A 19,825-nucleotide genomic window follows, 5' to 3' on the forward strand; every position below is an offset into this window, starting at 1 on the left:
TCTTGATGATTCTAATTTTTCGAAGGAATAAACCTAATTTTGTTTTGTTCTCTTTACATAGCTTGTGAGAATGCTGTAGAAATGCTTTTCAATGCAGTAATGCATTTAGGATGCAAACCCTACCTAGACAGTCAGAGGGCCTCGTGCATGTGCGCTTATGAAGAAAAAATCGACCTTTGAAGTGAAGAATGAGGGGGGGAGAAAACTAAATGTGTGAAATAAGGACTAAGTGTGCTCAATTGATTTGAAAATGTTATGTTTTCTTGGGAGAACTTCAATTATGTCAGATTTATAATAACATTTTTTGCATAACAATCTTAAAGACAATGCTCATTGTTTTTCCTATGAAATGTTTACATAATTTAAAATTTGAATTATTACAAGTTACTATACCAGAATACATCTTACCCCAAGTGTCCTGCATATTGTAGGTTTGTGGTCTTGCACTGAATTTAATCTTTTCTGAGATAAGCCATTAAACGTTGGTGAAGTTCTTCTTTATATTCTCCCATTTCTTCGCAAATGTCATCAAGAAGAAGAATCCAAAAACTGAATACAGAAACCAGTCCCATACACTGCCTACTGGCAGGTTATTGAGTGATCCTGCCTCATGACCTATTTGAAAATGATACTGGGCTTTGTGACTTTAAAATCAGCTGTAGAAATAATAAATGGTAATTTAAATCAATATTAAGCTAATTAGAACTAAGTATGTCTTGCATTGTGTCAGTAAATCCAGCTTCTCACACTTACTAACATTCTATAGGTGGCTTGCTTCTATGAATACTCAGAATTGAAACCTGTGAACACTCAACTCATCAGGCAGTATCTGTGGAGAAAGATGCAGAGCTGGGTTTTGGTTTCAAGTGATTGACCTGATTATACTGGCTAGAAACCCAAATTATGGGGATAGAGTAATGTTAATTTGTGACATGAATATTGTCATTTTGGGAGAAATGACATTTGTGGCCGGTCCTCATCATTGTATGATAGCTTGTGAATAATAAAATGTAGAGGAAAATGCATTTCAGATGAACCATTTTCTGAATTTAATATGTTATCATGTGCAGTGCATGGTTCCAATACCCTTTTCAAAGGATTTACATCTATGCTTGTAAAATGTAATTGCAATTTCTAATTCCCTTTTTGAAAGATGGGGAAATACAAATTTATTTTTCTTTGCTGCTGTTTTATTTTTAATTCAAGATGCAAGTTTTTTTTAATGCAACATCTTTCATATTTTAAAAATGCCCCAAACCATTTCATTAGCAATTGTTTATTTGGAAAGTCAGACAGTATTTGTGGAGAGAAAAAGCAACAAACATTTTAGATCAGTTGCTCTTCATTAGTTTTTTACTTTGTCTTTTTTCAATATGTGATATTGCATTCATCATCCATGTTGAAATTCTCGTGAACAGAGTGATTTGTAGGGACATATCAGAGTTGGGGGTCAGGAACTATGTTATAATTCAGTGTGCATTTCCTCCCCTGAAGGAAGAAAACAGTAATGCACAAGAAGAGAATTTTATGATATTCTGATAATATTGTAATAATCCTTTTAAAATTTAAGGTTATTAACTGAATTCAAATTATATAGCTGCCCGGATGGCAATAAAATTGATATCTGGATTGCAATTTAAGGCCTTTGGCAAAATGCAGTAAGTGCTTGAAAGGCCAGCAATCTGAAACATTTGTCAACAGCAGCCTCCACCTTCAACATATAATCCTGAGACTTGTGGAGTGATGTCACCAGTATACTCATCTTCTAGTTCTCCCTTCAACCTGTCAAAACTCCTTAAAATCTTATATTTCAATCAAGTGATCTCTTAATCTTCTGAATACTGCAGGCACAAGCCTAGCTTGTCTAAACTTTCTTTGTAAGGTTATTGATATTGTAGATATCAGACAAGTAAAACTCTAAACTTCAAATTGCATTAACATCCTTACATGAGACCAATACTGTACAGATTATTCTAGGTAATCACTTACAATTATATTAGAATCATAACTGTTGGACTTCTGGATTTGATTCTTTTTGCATAATAACATGCTGTTAACTTTCTGAATTACTTGCTGTAACCGATTACTGACCTTTTGTGAATCATGCTGCAGAACACCCAGATTGACACCCCATTCTCAGTCTTTATTTATTGTTCTGCGATGTGTTACCCTATTGACCTTTTGAAAACTTACATCCTCTATATTATTACTACTTTCTTCATTATCATCAAAAATTCAGTAAGGATGATGAAGTAAAACATTTATAAATTTGTGTTAACTTCATTATTATACTTAACATTTCTAAATAATCATCTGCTCTCCATACTAATAAGGATACCTATTAATCTCTCTTACCATTGATATTAATTCTCCAGATCCTCCTCACTCTCCACTAGTCCTTGGATATTACACATTTTACTAATGAATTATTAGATATCTATAGTAGTGTCTCTATTACCTCTTCACTAAATGCTTGGGTGCAATTACTACCACTGATTTTGATGCTCAATTTTTTCCCAGTTTCACCATCTCTCTCCCAATGCAGCTACACCCACTAACTTTCTCTGCAACTTTTTCTTTGTTGTATTACTAACTTTTAAAAATTCAGATATAAGGCCATTGACCTGAAATGTTAACTTTCCTTCTCCACAAATGCTACCTGACCTGCAGAGTATACCCACATATTTTAGAAACATAGAAAACCTACAGCACAATACAGGCCCTTTGGCCCACAATGCTGTGTCGAACATGTACTTAATTTAGAAATTATCTCGGGTTACCCATAGCCCTCTATTTTTCTAAGCTCGATGTACCTATCCAGGAGCCTCTTAAAAGACCCTATTGTATCCGCCTCCACCACCGTTGCCGGCAGCCCATTCCACACACTCACCACTCTCTGCGTAAAAAACTTAGCCCTGGCATCTCCCCTGACCCTACTTCCAAGCACCGTAAAACTGTGTCTTCTCATGTTATCCATTTCAGCCCTGAGTAAAAGCCTCTGACTATCCACACGATCAATGCCTCTCATCATCTTATACACCTTATATTTTACATCTGAAATACTAAATCTTCTTATACATATGCTGCTTGAACTGTGGAGTTATTCCTCTATGTGTAGAATTTTACTTTATGGTTATTTGGAAGAGTAATTGCTGATTATGTAAATAAATTACATGAGCTACTACTCAGTGCAGCAGAATTCACCAATGAAGTAAATTATCAGTTCATCGGCAATAGTGCTTGAAGAATATCTTTTAGTCATTACATTGTGAGAACTGCCTTCTTTCTGACAAGAGCCATGGAAACATTACACTTGTATGAACAACACACACAAAATGGTGTGAACAGAAAGTTAAATGTCCCATTAAAGGTACAGCAAACAGAATATTGTGGCTGTTCTCTAGGATTTTGATGGTGACATGAGTCGAAATATGTAGAGTTTGCACTATTTCATACTTTTTCTAAAATTCATAAGTAACTGAATACAATTTTTTCTAATTAGTTATTCAGAAAGTAATTTGAGATAATGCACATAGGCTTTTTTGATGGTGAGCTCTATGGCACTTCAAAATATTCCTGCTGAAACAGATAGGACCAGGGTCCTGTATAGCTGCAACATTACCCCTCGGCTCTTAAACTCAGTCCCACGATTGATGAAGGCCAATGCACTCTATGTCTTCTTAACCACAGAGTCAACCTGTGCAGGGTACCTCCATAAGGGTACACTTTCAATTAGTTTCATTTCAAAGTCAACCATGAATAGAAATTCGCCAATCTTTGGAGAAAACACTTGGATTAAAATTGCGTTCCTCCCCCCAATACATGAAACATCTATTGAAAATTCTCCCAGAGACTCTGCATCTATCTGTTGAGGTAAAAAAATAATAGCTACCATAAGACATAGGAGCAGAATGAGGCCATTCAGTCCATTGAGTCCGTTCTGCTGTTTCATCACGGCTGATCCCGGATCCCATTTAACCCCTTACACCTGCCCTTTCGCCATATACCGTGATGCCCCAATTAATCAGGAATCTATCAACTTCTGCCTTAAATACATCCACGGACTTGGTATCAACTGCAATCTGTGGCAGAGCATTCCACAGGTTCACCACTCTTTGGCTAAAAAAAATTATTTCCTACTTCTGTTCTAAAAGGTCGCCCCTCAATTTTGAGGCTGTGCCCCCACCCCACCAGTAGAAACATCCTCTCCACATCCACCTTATTTAGTCCTTTCAACATTCAGTAGATTTCAAAGAGACCACACACACACGCACTCACACTTCTAAATTCTAATGACTACAGGCCCAAAGCTGCCAAACACTCCTTATATGTTAACCCCTTCATTTCCAGATCCATCCTCGTGAACCTCTTCTAGACCCTCTCCAAAGACTATACATCCTTTCTGAGAAAGGGGCCCAAAACTGTTGACAATAATCCAGGTGCAGCCTGACTAGTGTCTTATAAAGCTTCAGCATTATCTCCTTGTTTTTATATTCTATTCCCCTTGAAACAAATGCCAACATTGCATTTGCCACCTTTACCACAGACCCTTTTCTCACTGTTACCATCAGGTAGGAGGTACAGAGGCCTGAAGCCACATACTCAGCGATTCAGGAACAACTTCCTCCCCTCTGCCATCCGATTCCTGGATGGACATTGAATCTTTGGACACTACCTCACTTTTTTTTAATATACTCTATTTTTGTTTTTGCACTTTCTTAAAATCTATTCAATGTACGTAATTGATTTACTTGTTTATTTATTACTATTTTATTTTTTCTCTGCTAGATTATGTATTGCATTGAACTGTTGCTGATAAGTTAGCAAATTTCACGTCACATGCAGCTCTGATGTTTGAATTTTCTCCCCATTTACATAATAATCTGCACTATTATTCCTTTTACCAAAATGCATTATCATATATTTCCCAACACTATATTCCATCTGCCACTTTTTTGCCCATTTTTTCAATTTGTGTAAGTCCTACTGCAATCACATCACTACCTGCCCCTCCACCTATCTTTGTATCATCCGCGAACTTTGCCACAAAGCCATCAATTCCATTATCTAAATCATTGAGAAGCAATGTGAAATGTCTACAGAAGCCATGCTGACTTTGACTTATTTTTATCATTAGGATCCAAGTACCCTGAAACCTCATTTTTAATAATGGACTCCACCACTTTCCCAAACACTGAGGTTAGGCTAACTGGCCTATAATTTCCTCTCTTTTGTCTTTCTCTCTTCTTAAAGAGTTGCAATTTTCCTTTCTTCCAGAACCATACCAGAATCAAGTGATTCTTGAAAGATCATCACTAATGCATCCATTATCTCTTCAGCAACCTCTCTCAGTACTCTGGGATGTAGTCCATCTGGTCCAGGTGACATCCACCTTAAGACCTTTGAGTTTGCCTAGCACCTTTCCCCTTCTAACAGCAATGGCATTCACTCCTGTTCCCTGACACTCACCAACAGGACAACAAGTTAATTAGTATATTCATAGAAACATAGAAAACCTACAGCACAATACAGGCCCTTCGGCCCACAAGTTGTGCCGAACGTGTCCCTACCTTAGAAATTACTAGACTTAACCTATAGCCCTCTATTTTTCTAAGCTCCATGTACCTATCCAAAAGTCTCTTAAAAGACCCTATCATATCCGAGGTGGCATTGTCGGCAACCCATTCCATGCACTCACCACTCTGAGTAAAAAACTTACTCCTGACATCTCTGTACCTACTCCCCAGCACCTTAAACCTGTGTCCTCTCGTGGCAACCATTTCAGCCCTGGGGAAAAAGCCTCTGACTATCCAGACGATCAATACCTCTCATCATCTTATACACCTCTATTAGGTCACCTCTCATCCTTCATCACTCCAAGGAGAAAAGGCCGAGTTCACTCAACCTATTCTCATAAGATATGCTCCCCAACCCAGGCAACATCCTTGTAAATCTCTGCACCATTTCTATGGCTTCCACATCCTTCCTGTAGTGAAAAATATTCGTGAAAAATTAATGAATGATATTATCAGTGAAATATTAACAGTGGTGTGATTTGATATAATAGCGATAAAGTAGATAGAGCTACACACTGACGAAGGCTGGGAACTAATGATGCTGGAATATTTGACCTGATGAAAGGACAGGTAAGACGGAAAAGTGCTGGAAAATTGGATGGAAAAATTACTATAGTGATAATAACCTTTCATGTAAGGACAGTAGCGAAGAATGGTCTTGGCTGCAAAGATCAGAAAGTGGAATGGAGTAACAAAAAAAGAAAAGAAGGGAAGAGTATGCATAAAGTGATGATTTCTGAGTGGCTATGGTCTTCAGTTAGTCCAGATGTGAGGTTAATTTGAAAATTAGATTAAAACATTTGTTTTCAAATTTCATATAGTTAAAGACTTATTTCTTCTTTCAGTTAACATAGTTATTTTCTCCTCATGATGATTTCTGTTGTATTAGCTTCTAAGATGAAAATCTCTGCTCCTTACTATTTTTTGCTCATTAAACCTCTTAAGTTCCAGTATTTCTTGTTGATTTACTCATTCTAATTTCACTCTTTCATCATATTCTGATTTTTAAACTCTACTCATTCTCATTAAAAGTAATCTAACTGAGGATAAATGGAGTTTAAAGAATGCTGTAGTTATATTGAAAAGAAGTTCCAAGATAAATAATAAACCGAAGGACTGAGATAGTTTTAGAAACCAGCAAAGGGTAGCCAAAATATGGATAAGCAAGAGTGGGGAAATGGAATGCAAGTGTAAATCTCAAGAAATATGGGACACCTGGGACTTGTTGAAGGATGGGGCCTATTTCCTTTTCTGCATTCCTCTTTACCATTATTTAAACAGAAATAATTTACTGCATGAGGAATGAAACTAGAGTTTAATTTACAGTATTCCCTTTTGGGGGCATATAGATATATAGCATTTCAGAAACATAAATCCCTTGGTTAACAATATAAAGAACAGTTAACAATCAGGCCTAACCTTTGCAATGAGTTCAATTTGTATTAAGAGTACAAGAGCAGAAATTTCTTGAAACTTGTGTGGAGGTGGCAAAAAAAAAATATGAGGGCAGAGGTGCAGCGGTGCAAATTGTGGCAAATTGTAACTTACAGAGCAACTCTGGAAGAAATTGTTAAACTACTTACACACTCACACTAAGATAATGAGAATATAGTGTGTCAATGTTGCCTGGCAGTTATCAAACTCAGTCAAAAGCTGGCGCAAAAATAAAGCACTTCGAAAAAAATGTTACAAATAGTTTAACAACTTAAAATGAGAAACTAACTTGAAAAATAGTTCACAATTACTCAAGATGCCATGACAAACAGCAGTACTGGGATACAAAAATGGTACCTTTCAGCTTAAAGCTGGTTGCGGTGTTTGGTGCACTTAATGAGCTACAGGCATTGAGACATTCATGAAATTTAATTTCTAATACTGTACTTTGGAATTTACCAGTCCAAAGGATAATAGGTTATTCTATGGTTTCCATAAAGGTACACTACAGTATCTTAAGGGGTACAAAATGTTTGAATCGCCTTTTTTACTAATATGGACACAACTCAACTTTGAAGTAATGCATCAAACTGTTCTGATTTAATTTTCAATTAATGAGAAAGTTCACTAAAAGTACACTGATAAAGCATCCAGTATGTAATAATAATAAATATGTGTTGTTTTATCCAGTTATGTTTCTCATAATTTGCCAATATTATGATGTTTTAACTTTGAACCAAGTATAACACATCAACTCCTAGATTTACTTTAGGGATATCAGTGAAAATAATGCTCAGGAAATGGCTACATGCATTGAGATATTGAATGGCCTAAAATTATCCAACAAATAATTTGTCACTTCCAAGATGCTGCAGGAATTTAAAAGAAAATTTTATAATGAATCCTTGGACTTATTTAAAAAGCATGAGGAAGCATTAACTATTAACCACTGTGGTCTCTTGACACCTAAGCTTATGTCAGTTTAGAAGCATTTAGTATGCATCCATTCAGTGATGGATCTGGTCTAAAATAATAGTAGACCATTCAGATCTCAGTCTATTAAATTGTGTGCAGTCTGTATCTCAATAACATTTATCAATCTTTGAATATTGTCATTTGCCTTAAGTCTATCGATTTTGATCTTGATTATTTAAATTGACCCAGTGTTATCTCTGTTTGGAAAAGTGCTTCCTCATCTCATTCCTACTTAAATAATGTCATACTTGCAATTTTCCATTCCTCAGACAGTTCTAAAAACAAGAGAACTTTGGCACCTGCAATTTCTTTTCCATCAAAGCCTTGTGATTTGTACTGCACAAGGCCCATTATTTTATCCATTTCCAATACTCATATTAAATTTACAAAATTCTTTCCCATGTCCACATCTCAACAATTACTCCATGGCAGGGATATAAAAGAACAAATGTTTAAGGTGAGGATTATGCAGGGTCTGAAGTAGAATTTTCTCAGCTAGAGGATGGTTCTAGATTTTCAGAAGGCATTTTAGTAGGAATAGAAAATGCTGGAAACATTCAATAGGTCAGGCAGCATCTTTTGAAAGAGACACAGCAGTGGAACTGGAAAAGTTCTCAAACAAGTTTATGTTACAGTGGTGGGGTGGAGAGGTAGATGGGACAAAAAGAAATATCTTAGATGTAGTGATGCCAAGGTTGCTGAGCCAACTGATTACAAAGTGGCAATTTAAAACTGAAATAAATATCAATATGTTGCTGAAGTGAACCAAAAGGAGGATGATAGAAATGCCAGAAGATCAGGCAGTGTGGAAAGGGAAAACTTAGTTAATATTACAAATGGCTAACTTCACAGCAGAACTGGTCAGGTCATATACAAACTGGTAAACAAACTATGTGAAACTGTTGAATTCAATATTGAGTCATCAAGGTCTTAATTCGGAATCTCACTCCTACTCATATATCTGTCTTTGGCCTATTACACAGTTTCAATGAGGTCTAACCCATAAATTTGAGAAATACTGGCCACATTACAGCCCTTAAGACTTAGCTAAAACTGTTACTTCAATGTTACCACCCTTTCTAATTTGTGTCAGAGCAGCACACTTCTAATGAAAAGTCATCAAAAGTAGTTTTTCTTTGCTCATGGACTTCACACGACCTGCTGATTACTTCTAGTATTCCCTTTTTGATTTAAATTTCTGCTTTCTGATTTTCTACTTGCATCTGCCCCAGCCAAATCAGTTGCTATTAAACTTTCATTTTCTTCCCTCTTGGTTTCCATGCTCCCAGAGGAATTCCAGCTATTTTCACCATCTCTACAACTTAGTAAAAGGTAGAAGTCAAACACAGCCAATATTTCGTCTCACACCCCAGAATTAAGTAGATTGGTACATTAATTGGTCACCATAAGTTTGCTCCTAATGTGTTGATTAATCAGAGAGAGTGTTGATGGGAATGTGAGGAGAACAAAATCTAAGAATGAGTGATCCATGGTCAGCAAGGACTTGGACGGTCCATCCCACATTTCTATTAGATGGAAGATCTTAGACCTGGTAATGTTAACCGTTTCTATATCAACAGATGCTGCCTGACTAGCTTCTTATTTCTAACGCTTTACAATTTGATTTCACGTTTTTGACATTTACAGTATTTTTGCCCAGAAAAGAATAACCATTTGTCTCGCCCATCCTGCACACCTTTTTACCACAAGAAGTTTGTGATTATGTCGATCTGGTGTCCCTATATGAAAGCTGTATTTTATCCTGAAGATTAATGAAAAATAGTTCTCACAAGCATTGATATTTTTTAAATTACATAGTGACCTGAAAATCGAAGCACGCAGCATTTCACTTTGTGCCTAACCAGACATAAATACAATTTCATTTTCCTGACGCCAAATGTATTCGACTTTTAACATTTATTTTTTCTCCCAACCTTACAGTCAATCCCTTTTAAATTCGCCACTCCAATCAGCAGTGAGTGCACGCATGATTCTCGTTAGTTCTGTTCGTTATAGCCCACTACCTAATTCATTCCCTAATCACAAATTGGATAGTACTTTCCTCCAGTCGAACTCAATTTAACCCACATTAGTGGTTCTTACAAATTTAAATAACTTTACCTCTCAATTTATTGTAAGAAATACTACCTCTGTAAGATTAAGTAATCAATCAGGTGTGCTTGTCTTCAATTTAAATTAAATGCACTGAATTACCCTGACATTCAGCCAAGTTTTACAAAGTCGTGATGTATCAAAGTGCCCGTGAGCAGCTGTTTCCAAGGATACCGAGGGGTGCGTAGGTGTTGCATTCCCATTTCGTGTAGCTAGCTGGTGTGATTCCACTGACACAACTATCTGCTGGTAGGAAGGGTGGGGGCTGCACGCCGCAGAATTTCGGCAGGCTGGCTTTAATCCGGATATAAGGCGTGGTCACCGTCGACAGCCCCCAGAGGAACTTTTTTAAAAAGCTTACGATTTGAGTCTGGAGGCGGGCTCGGCGTTAATTTTTTGTGTTTTTTTAAAGAAAAGGCGTCAGTGAGTCATTCCTATAGATAAACTACAAGTTCCAGCACCCCTCACGGCAAGGCTGAGTGAGCAAACCAAACTTGATTAACGACTGGACTCAATCTGTAATAGTGATTGGCGGATGGACCGGGACTGTTGTGTGTGTGGCTAAAATATCCGTCAATCAAGGAAGATAGGCGGGGTGCTGGTGCCAGCACTGTAAGTTGCACGGAGCTGTGGCTGTGGTGCGGGGTTTGCTCGGAACGCATTTAAAGACGTGACGTGTGAGGTACGTACTGTCTGTGTCTGGCCCTCTTTTGGTTTCATTAATTAAAGTCTAAGGGCTATTTTATTTATCTTTAAAGCTTGTAAACGATTCAGCTGAGGGTATTTCCAAGGTGTGTCCTTTAGATGATGATTATTTTGCTGCAGCATCACTCACTTGGTACCTTCTTCTTTCCGCCCTCACATTCCCGTTTCCATGGAAACCCTGTGTAATATTTAAGAGTGAAATGATTTATGCCTTCAGCAATCTAAATTTAATCAGCTGCTATTCCCTATACATAATTGTTGAAGTCTTAAACCTTTTAATAAGAAACCTTAAGTAGAGCAAACATTCACACTGTTGATCAGCCGTGAGTGTTCAGTTTTCATTTTCCGGGATTGTCATTGCATTTTTTCCGCTGCTTTTAGTGTAATTTCCCTTGCCATAACATATTTAACTGAAGATTTTATTCCCCTTTTCACATTTCTGCAGTGTAGCTATGGTAGATTTGTGGGTGGTTCTCGAAGCTCTGATCGAATACGCTTTGGTATTATCTACACTTCTATATTACGGTGTGAATTAAGCTTTATTTTTATTCGTTTAAAAAATGTAACAAATTCCAGCGTGCATAACTCCAGTAAAATGTATGGAATTAATAACAACGTAATTTTATTTTCGAGGTCGTTGTGTTGCGATTCTCCCATTAGGTACCAAATCTTAAGGCTTTCATTGAGTCTAGCTGCAGAGGTGGAGGTCGGATGTTAAGGGGAAGGAAGCAAGGTGTGCCAGGATTGAGGAGATGAGGAGGCCGTGGGGTAGAGAGATAGTAAGGTAGGATCTGAGAGATTGGACATATGGAGTGTATGTGATCGGATGGAATCTGCAAGGAGTGCTGTGGCAGGAAGGCTGCATCCAATATCAAGGACCCCCACCGTCCAGGCCATGCTCCTTTCTCGCTGTTGCCATCAAGAAGAACGTACAGGACCCGCATCACCAGGGGTTCAGGAACAGTTACTACCCCTCAACCATAAGGCACTTGAATCAGAGTGGATCACTTCATTCACCCAGCATTGAACTGCTTCCACAGCCAATGGACTCACTTTCAAGGACTCTACAACTAATTTTCTCAATATTTATTGCTCATTATTATCATTTTTTTCTTTTAGTATTTACACAATTTGTTGTCTTTTGCACACTGGTTATTTGCCTTTGTTGCATGCAGTTTATCATTGTTCTTTCCTGTTTCTTTTTATTTACTGTGAATGCCCACGAGAAATTAATTTCAAAGTATATAGTGACATATATGTACTTTGATCACAAATTTTACCTTGAACTTTGAAGAGGAGCTTAGAGAACTTGAAAATGATTCTGTGTGGGAGGCATCCAAGTATTGAGGATCAGTGTGGAAACATTTTAAAATCTGTTGCAGTTTTGTGTGTATTTCATATTGGTGGGGTTAGGATGATATTAGAGAAATTGAACACAGGATATTGACTGCATAGAAACAATAAGATTGGTCATTAAGTAGATAACTTGCATTCAAAAGAGGAAAGCAGTTTGTCTTAGTGATGGACTTGGATGAGTTCCGAAACTTGGCTCATGGTTGGAAAAGGCTTTAATAAATTTGTGATTTTTTTTTTTGGGTTCAGCTGGATAGATAGAGAAGAAAGATACTACTCCCATAACCTTCATAACTTAAGTAAGGAGGATGACTTAAATCAGAGCCTGAGAGGGAAATGATGGAAGAAAAGAATTTAAGATTGTACTGGCGATGTAGAAAAGGTGAGAAAGGATCTAGCGCTTTCCCAGTGTATATGACGAATAAACTCTACTCAGGCTTCCAGCTGGGTACAGGTATCAATTTGAACCGATGTTTTGATGACAAACTCTGCCATTTTCACCAGGGATGATCCCTATGCTGCTGAGCTACACATGCCTAGGCATCATCTCTGAAGATGAAGGAATTTGTCATCAAAACGTAAGTTAAAATCGATACCTGTACCCAGCTGGAAGCCCGAGAAAAGTTTAATGTAGAAAAGTCTCCAACTGATCTTGTGTAATTTTTGACAAAATTAGGATGTAATTAGGGAATGAGAATGGGTCAAGGATAGGGTTAACAGCTATTGGTGATGTACAGAAGGAGGAACTGATAGAAGAAAAATGCTGAGTGGGATGGAAGTTGAAAGCATTATCACAGCTTGTAGTTATTGACCATATGGAAATTCTAGGCACTGGTAAGCAGTACTAGTATCACATGGAATATCTTTGACATTGCTGAAGGTGATCTTAGAAACCTGGAGATGCTGAAGTAGTGAGTGGTCTGAGACACACTTGGATTTTTTTTGCTGATCCTTGACCACATTTTGAGAATATGTAGAGATAAATTGTAGTGTAGAAGAACAAAGGAATTTAGACCGGATTAATTGTAGAGGGAAGAAGATCAAAGCAATTATTATGGATAAGGAAGGAGGAAATAACTACAGGGCAAAAGAATAGATCAGTACTGTGAGAATTATGTCTAAGAGTATTTTTTGATATTAAGGAATCGGGTTAGCTTAATGGTATACTCAGAAAGTGAGAGCTGTATTCTATGCATTAATCCGCACGTTCATGTTGGCCTCAGCTTTCTATGCTTTACCTATGATTTCCTCTCCCACCTGCCCCTCTGCATCTAGATTCCCAGTTTTGATTTCCATGATTATAAAATTCGAGCTACACTAAATATTTTACTTACAGAAGAAATGGATGAGTTTTCAACTCTCTTGGTTTTCCCAGTGACTAAAATTAGAAAAGTCATTGAAGGATGTTGTAGATTTTATTGGTGAGCTGACTTGTTACAGTTAGGAACAACCTAACCAGTCTTCTCTTTTCTTGTTATCCAGTGAATTATGTTGACATGATTCAGTGGTCAAAATATGATTGAATCTGGTCATAATACTACTTTAACCAATCTGAATCAAATTACCAGCTTAACTTTTCTTGAACACGCATTGGGTGAGCCACAGGTTAACTTATGAGGACGCTGACATTTCAGTGTGATTTTTCAATATTTAGAAAATGAGAAAACTACAGGAAGAACAATTGTTTAGATTCTTTGGGCCTGCCTTTATGGTTTAAAAAAAAGCAAGAATCATATTGCTTTTCAGTGTCCTTTTGAAGTGTGTTCATTCTTATGCTGAATACTTAAAGTGTAAAGCTGGTTTTCATCTTATTATATATTTTTTCCTGCATTCTATGGCGGTTTTCATTTTCTCATAGACAATATTGTTTAGTGTCTCTTACTGATCCGCCGACCAGAGTCAAAAAGTTATCCATGTTATGAAAAGTTGACTTTGCCTTTGTTCAGTGGCATGTATTTATGGTTAGAATTCTACTCCTATAATAAGTCTAAAGGTCAGCTATTTGAAGAAACAGATATTCTGGATGTACTTTTCAAATTTAAATAGACAGTATTTATTTATGGTGGAAAATAGTTTACTGTGATTAGTTCCCTATTTCTTCACTAAAGGGAAAAATACCTAATGAGTGATGTTGATAATCAGAGGATACTAGTGTAAGGTGAGGGAGGTGGGTACTTGAATATAATTTTTTCACACAGGAGATGGTTGGTATATGGAGCAAACTGCCCGAGGAAGTGGTAGAAATGGGTACAATTACAATATTGAAAAGACATTTCTAAAAGTACATGGACAGGAAAAGTTTAGAGGGATGTTGAGCTAACTCAGGTAGGCACTTTGGTTGGTATGGACTAGATGGGCTGAAGGGCCTGTTTCTTTTCTACATAACTCTATAATAGTTGGCAAAAGAAGCGGGGAAATTTGGCAGTCTTTTCAGTTCACCAGGTTGTCATGATCTACAGTACATTTCATGAAAGGGTGGTGGTAGCAAATATGGGATTCATTTACAAAATGGAATTGGATACATTGTTGGAAAACAAAAATTTGAAGGAGCAAATAATAAATAAGAGATTCTGCAGATGCTGGAAATCTGGAGCAGCACACACAAAACAACAAAGGAACTCTGAAGGTGAGGCAGCATCTACACTACCTCACTTTTTAAAAAAAAATACAGTATTTCTGTTTTTGCATGTTTTTAAATTTATTCAATATACGTTATTTATTATGTTTTATTTATTATTATTTTTCTCTCTGCTAGATTACGTATTGCATTGTACTGCTGCTGCTAAATTAACAAATTTCACGTCACATGCCGGTGATAATAAGCCTGATTCTGATTCTGAAAAGTTCAAAGTAAATTTATTATCGAAGTACATGTATGACATCATATGCAACCCTGAGATTTATTTTCTTGTGGGCATTCACAGTAGATACAAAGAGACACAATAAAATCAGTGAAAAAAACACAAACAGCAAGACAAAACAAACAACCAATGTGCAAAAGACAACAAACTGCAAATACAAAAAGAAAAATACATAATAAATAAAATAAGCAATGCATATTGAGAACATGAGAGGAAGAGTTCTTGAACGTGAGTCCATAGGCTCTGGGATTAGTTTAGTGCTGGGGTGAGTGAAGTTATCCCCCTCTGGTTCAAGAGCCTGATAGTTGAGGGGTAATAACAGTTCCTGAAGCTGGTGGCATGGGTCCTGAGGCTCCTGTACCTCCTTCCTGATGGCAGCAGTAAGAAGAGAGCATAGCTTGGATGGTGGGGATCCCTGATGATGGATATTGCTTTCCTGTAGCACCGCTCCATGTAGCTGTGCTCACTGGTGAGGAGGGTTTAGGGTTTATCTATGATGGACTGAGCTGTATCCATTACTTGTTTTTTGTATGATTTTCCATTCAAGGGCATTGGTGTTTTCACACTAAGCTGTGATGTCACCGGTCAATATACTCTCCACCGCACATTTATAGAAGTTTGTCCAAATTTTAGATGACATGCTGAAACTACGTAAACTTCTCAGAAAATCAGGGTACTGCCATGCTTTCTTTGTAACGGTATTTACGTGCTGGACCCAGGACTGATCCTCTGAAATGATAACACTTATGAATGTAAAGTTGTTGACCCTGTCTACCTCTGATCCCCCACTACGAACTTGTTCATGGATCTTCTGTTTCAGTTACTTGGTCTTGCTGACGTTGAGTGAGAGGTTGTTATGGTGGCACCACTCAGCCAGATTTTTAACCTCCATCCGAAATCCTGATTTGTCACTACTTTTGATTTGTCTAACGGCAGTAGTGTTGTCAGTAAACTTAAATATGTCATTGGAACTGTGCTTGGCTTCACAATCATGAATATAAAGCACGTAGAGCAAGGGGCTCGCACACAGCCTGGTGGTATATCTGTGCTGATGGTGATTATAGAGAAAATGTTGTTGCCAGTAGCTGACTAGGGTTTACAAGTGTGGAAATCGAGGATGCAGTTGCACACAGAGGTATTGAGGCTTGGATCTTGGAGCTTATTAATTAGTTTTGAGGGGATGATATTATTGAATGCGGAGCTATAGTGAATGAAGATTATCCTGATGTAAGTCATTATCCAGAAGTTCCAGGGCTGAGAGCTGATGAAAAGGCATCAGCTGTTGACATGTTGTGACAGTAGGCAAACTGGCATCGATCCCAAGCACCTCTCAGGCTGGAGTTCATGTGTTTCATCACCAACCTCTCAAAGCACTTCACCAGAGTGGATGCAAGTACTACTGGATGATGGTCATTGAGTCAGCTTACCACGTTCTTCTTGGGCAGAAGTATAACTGAAGCCTGCTTGAAGCAAGTGGGTACCTCAGACTGACAAAGCAAGAAATTAAAGATAGCAGTGAAAACACCAGCCAGTTGATCAGCACAAGTCTTTAAGACCATAAGACATAGTACTTGGCCAGGTGCCCTGTCTGGGCTGGATGTTTTCCTTGGGTTCACCCTCCTGAAGAATGCTCTCACGTCGGCCTCAGAGATTGAAATCACAAGGTTGTCGGGGTCTGTGAGAGTTTGTGAAGGTGCTTCCAAATTTTGACAGTCAAAGTGAGCACAAAAGACATTGCACTCCTCCGGGAGTGGAACTTTGTCACCTATGTTGACTGTTCCAGTTGGTGTTATTTTGTTGGAGGTAATAGCATTCAAACCCTCCCACAGCTGTTGAGCATCCTTCATTGATTTAAGTTTAGTTTGGAACTACCACTTCACATTTGAGATTGATTTCCGGAGGTCGTACCTGGACCTCTTGTATTTTATTTGGTCGCCAGACCTGAACACCATTCATCTGTACTTCAGCAGATTGCAGGTCTCCTGGTTCATCCAAGGCCTCTGGTTAGGGAAGACTGAATGATTTTGTGGGGACACACTTGTCTTATGATTGTTTTTATAAAGCCTGTGACGACCATGGCCTGTGGTGTATTCATTCAGATCCTCAGAGACCTTGAACACAGCCCCAAAGCAATCTTGTGGCAGCTTCTCTGCCTCACATCATCTCTTTGTTGTCCTTACCTCTGGAGCCTTGCTATTTAGCCTCTGCCTGTATGCAGGAAGGAGGACAGCCAGATGATTAAATTTCGCGAAATGAGGTCTAGGGATCAAATGGTAGACATTCCTAATTTTAGTATAACATTGGTTGAGTATGTTGGGACACCTTGTGCTGCAGATGACATGTTGATGATACTTGGGCAGAGATTTCTTCAAACAAGCCTGGTTGAAGGCCCTGGCAGTGATTTGAAAGGTGTTGGGGTAGGCTGATTCTTGTTTGCTGATCATGGCACTCAGTACTTTGAGTGCCTGCTTAACATTGGCCTTTGGCAGTATGTAAACTGCAGTCAGGATCATGGAGGTGAATTCGTATCTTGCTAAGTAGAATGGTCGGCACTTAATCATTAGATGTTCCAGTTCGGGGGAACTAGAGTGTGACAAGACAGCTACATCCGAGCACCATGAAGAGTAATTCATCCTTCCTCCCCCACCCACCCGATTTTCCCCTCTCGCTTGGTCTCACCTGTCACCTGCCCACTCATACTCCTCCTCCTTTCCCATCTGGCTTCTGCCCCCTTCCTTTCCAGTCCTAATGAAGGGTCTCAGCCCAAAGCATTGGCTGTTTATTCCCCTCCAATAAATAACAGGGGAATATTTGCCTATTTCTGCTTGACTTGCTGAGTTCATCCAGTGTTTTATATGTATTGCTTGAGAAACTTGAAGGATTAGGCAATAAAATCAGATGATTGATGAACAGAACCAATTAAATGTTTCTTCAGAACCTAACAGAATCAATTTTATCTTGTACAGACAAAGGAGGAGGCCATTTTGGCCCATTGTATCCATGTTGGCTCCTTGGGAGCAAGCCCATTAAACCATTTGCTTTTCACATATGTCCTTCTAACCCTACAAATTATTCCCTCTTACACATGCCCATCAATTTACATTTAAAGCCATTTTTTTGCCATTAACCTACAATAAAAGGTCACTTACAGGAGGCAGTTAACCTTGGGATGCAGGGGGAAACTGGAACATTTAGACGAAACCAATGCAGTCATGGAGTGCAAGCTCTGAGCGATTAAGTCTGTGTCCCTGGAGCTCTGAAGCAGCAGTAACTTCTGAGCCACTTCGAGGCCAAATGGTCTCTATTTGCATTCCATGGCTCTGTCTTTTTTTTGATTCTACATCACATATGAATTATGTTAAGGGTGGGTATTACTAATGAGGTAAATTAGCTGTGTTTGAGATCATTCCTTGAAAGTGGCTGATAGATGGCGCATTGGTGTTTAGGTGAAAATGTTGTTCACAGACTGGATGTGGAATACTATGTACCCTAAAAAGATTATCTTTGACTTGATGACTGAACACATCTACAAATTAGCCTTTACACATAAATGACAATTTATGCATTTAGAAGTGTATTCCTTTTAATTATAAACAGCTGGTATTCTTTAGTGTGAGAACAAACATCGGAAATATGCACTCTTGAAAAAGGATTTAATGGCATATCAAGCTGGAAGCGGAGTAGTCTTCTCCTGTACTATTTAATTTTGAACAACCACTATTTCAGTGTTATAGTATTACTAAATAATAGGTTAAAATTTATCTAGCATTAGTTTCCTTTTCCTATGTCTACAGCAATTTGTATGTCTCCCCCCACCCCATTATTCAAGATATTTCTGAGATTATGCACTTAATCTGCAAATTAGTAACTTTATTGATTAAGTTTAATCAAAATAATTTTGGATTTGAAGATGCGTTATTTTCTTCAGTGTTTTAAGTTCTGTTTTGAGAGAATGCTGCCCCTCCTCAAATTTGGCAATAAACATATCTGCATAAGTAAATTAAGCTGCTACAGATATTTAATAGCAAGCTCTGTACTTTTTGTTAGAGGTGACATTACACATCTGTTTGGAAGAAAAATTGAGTTAATTTTTATTTTTAAAAAGCTCTCCTAGGCTATAGAACCACAAGATGAAAAAAGCATCCAGATCCAGAATAGATACTGGATGGTAATGGTGAAGGACAAAATAAAACCTTGCCCTGCTGTTATTCAACGTAATGGGTATGACTTGCATTTAAAAAAGAGATTGAAAAGTTTTTTTTTCATTAAGTTTGTCCACCTCTCATTGCCCACACCACTGCAAACTGTATTTGTGAACTCTGTTGGAGAATCTGATTCTTTTGTAGATTCTTTCTGACTCCTTTTGGAAGTTTTTGACCTGTGCTCTTTTTATTAACACAGCTGTGATCATAAGTTTGGTATATAAAAGATGTGGTGCAGCAAATAATTGCAAGGTCTCTAAAATAACAATTTGGTTTGATAGTACCTTTGTAAAGAATTGAGTAGACTCGGATTGAAGATGAGGAGATATTGGCATTATTCATCCACTTAGCAGGTATGGCCAATCCTTTTGTGAGATCGAGGTGTTTATAGGTCAATTACAATCTAACTTGTTTCTTAAAATTATTTGCGCTATTTCCTTATGCATCAGAAGTTGCAAGATGATGATTAAGAGCAGGATACATGGCTGAATTTTATATTGCTTCATAACAGTCAAAAGGAATAGTAGGAGAAATGGACCAAAAAGCCCCTCAGGCTTGGCCCCTCTTCAGTATTATTGTAGCTTATCTCAACTTTGCCAGGTCCCAA

At 37.9% G+C, this 19,825-nt stretch overlaps 2 protein-coding genes across 4 annotated transcripts in view; both read left to right on the plus strand.

The window, feature by feature from the left end:
* The window catches only part of pla2g12a (phospholipase A2, group XIIA), a 31,685-nt gene extending 23,842 nt beyond the window's left edge, over positions 1 to 7,843 (plus strand). For both annotated transcript variants that reach the window (XM_063060653.1, XM_063060655.1), the window contains exon 5: positions 62 to 7,843. In XM_063060653.1, the coding sequence (XP_062916723.1) occupies positions 62 to 180 (119 nt within the window). In that variant the 3' untranslated portion in view covers positions 181 to 7,843. The remainder of the gene's footprint in view (positions 1 to 61) is intronic.
* Positions 7,844 to 10,304: 2,461 nt separating this feature from the next.
* LOC134353340 (transmembrane gamma-carboxyglutamic acid protein 3) overlaps positions 10,305 to 19,825 on the plus strand; it is a 43,472-nt gene continuing 33,951 nt past the window's right edge. Inside the window, exon 1 of one of the 2 annotated variants that reach the window (XM_063061370.1) lies at positions 10,305 to 10,779. The gene's annotated coding sequence lies outside the window, so the exon portion shown is untranslated. Of the gene's footprint in view, positions 10,780 to 11,575; positions 11,587 to 19,825 lie in introns of those variants that run through there. The other variant, XM_063061372.1, reaches the window with a different exon arrangement.

This window comes from Mobula hypostoma, chromosome 10 (assembly GCF_963921235.1).
Source record: "Mobula hypostoma chromosome 10, sMobHyp1.1, whole genome shotgun sequence".
In the NCBI taxonomy this organism is placed as follows: Eukaryota; Metazoa; Chordata; class Chondrichthyes; order Myliobatiformes; family Myliobatidae; genus Mobula; species Mobula hypostoma.